This window comes from Talpa europaea (genome assembly GCF_964194135.1).
Source record: "Talpa europaea genome assembly, chromosome: 10".
NCBI classification, from domain to species: Eukaryota; Metazoa; Chordata; class Mammalia; order Eulipotyphla; family Talpidae; genus Talpa; species Talpa europaea.
In genome coordinates, this window is record NC_140077.1 from 60,327,860 (window position 1) to 60,329,306 (window position 1,447).

General features: G+C 35.5%; 1 protein-coding gene across 1 annotated transcript; it reads left to right on the forward strand.

Moving 5' to 3' along the window:
• Positions 1-722: 722 nt before the first annotated feature.
• On the forward strand, positions 723-1,196 carry LOC311178377 (large ribosomal subunit protein uL24-like; the record flags this gene model as incomplete). Its single annotated transcript, XM_084244914.1, has 1 exon — positions 723-1,196. The coding sequence occupies exon 1, from the start codon at positions 759-761 to the stop codon at positions 1,194-1,196; it is 438 nt and encodes a 145-aa protein (XP_084101040.1). The 5' UTR covers positions 723-758.
• Between the last annotated feature and the right edge of the window lie 251 nt (positions 1,197-1,447).

Here is a 1,447-nt window from a genome sequence, read left to right on the forward strand (position 1 = left end):
TATGACTTACTGAAAGTAAATGTCATTAATGTATAACAGACGTATGGAAAGTATATACCTTTTAGGAATATCGATAAGTATAGTTGAAAACTACTGAAGTCAAATTCTGATTTGTAAGAATAGTCAGATGGCAAAAATAGCAGTTGCTGGCATTTTTTCCCTTATTGTGCTCATTACACTAATTTAAACTACTTGGTTGAGTGAATGCCATCATCATTTCCATTGAGAATTTTAAAAATCACCAGTGTTTAACATGCAGGCTTCCAAAGGCTCACAAAAAAATCAAGACCCTTTAGTTTATTTGTGAACTTTTTTTTTTATTCTTGCCAGATAGTCACATATCTAAAACTTAGATGGCATGACTTGATTAGCAGTGCCACTGCTAAGAGGTTTGTGAATGGAAGCAATAAGTATTTAATCTTACCTAACTGGTACAAGAAGAGTCCATAAAATATAAGCAAGCAATATAACAGGAAAGAATATTTTAAAAGATGACATGGCAGGGGCTGATTTTCCTATAGAATTACATAGCTGTAGGAAACCTAATGGTTGAGTTGCTTATCAGCGGTTTTAAATTTTAGAGCAAATCTATTCTTTCATGACCATGATTATGCTATTTTTCCATCTTTAGAAAGATTTTCCTTACAGGTATGTCAATGTAAATAGCTACTCTGACATACATATTGGTTGACAGCTTTAAAAGTTTATAATGTGAGCTTTTCCCTTTTGGGGCCATCGCTGAAGCACTGGCGGCCAAAATGAAGTTCAATCCCTTTGTGACTTCTGACCGGAGCAAGAATCGTAAAAGCCATATCAATGCGCCATCCCACATTCGTAGGAAGATCATGTCTTCCCCTCTTTCCAAAGAGCTGAGGCAGAAGTACAATGTCCGATCCATGCCCATCCAGAAGGATGATGAAGTTCAGGTTGTTCGGGGACATTATAAAGGACAGCAAATTGGCAAAGTAGTCCAGGTTTACAGGAAGAAATATGTCATCTACATTGAAAGAGTGCAGCGGGAGAAGGCAAATGGCGCAACCGTTCATGTGGGCATTCACCCCAGTAAGGTGGTTATCACTAGACTAAAGCTGGACAAAGACGGCAAAAAGGTCCTAGAACGCAAAACCAAATCTCGCCAAGTAGGAAAGGAAAAGGGCAAATACAGGGAAGAAACAATTGAGAAGATGCAGGAATAAAAACGTCTTATATACAACTTTCATTAAAAACTGTTAAAATGAAAAAAAAATTTTAAAAAAATAGAAGTTTATAATGTGAAGACAAGAAAGAACAAATTTTCGTTGGTAGTAATATCTTTAGTTCTTAAATTAGCTATTTTGAGAATACCCAAGACAACAAAATCACTTTTAATCCCACCACCTGGGGAGATAGCCTTTATTAATACTTTAGTTATTATACAATAGTTTTTTTTTCTGTAAGTATTTAAAAC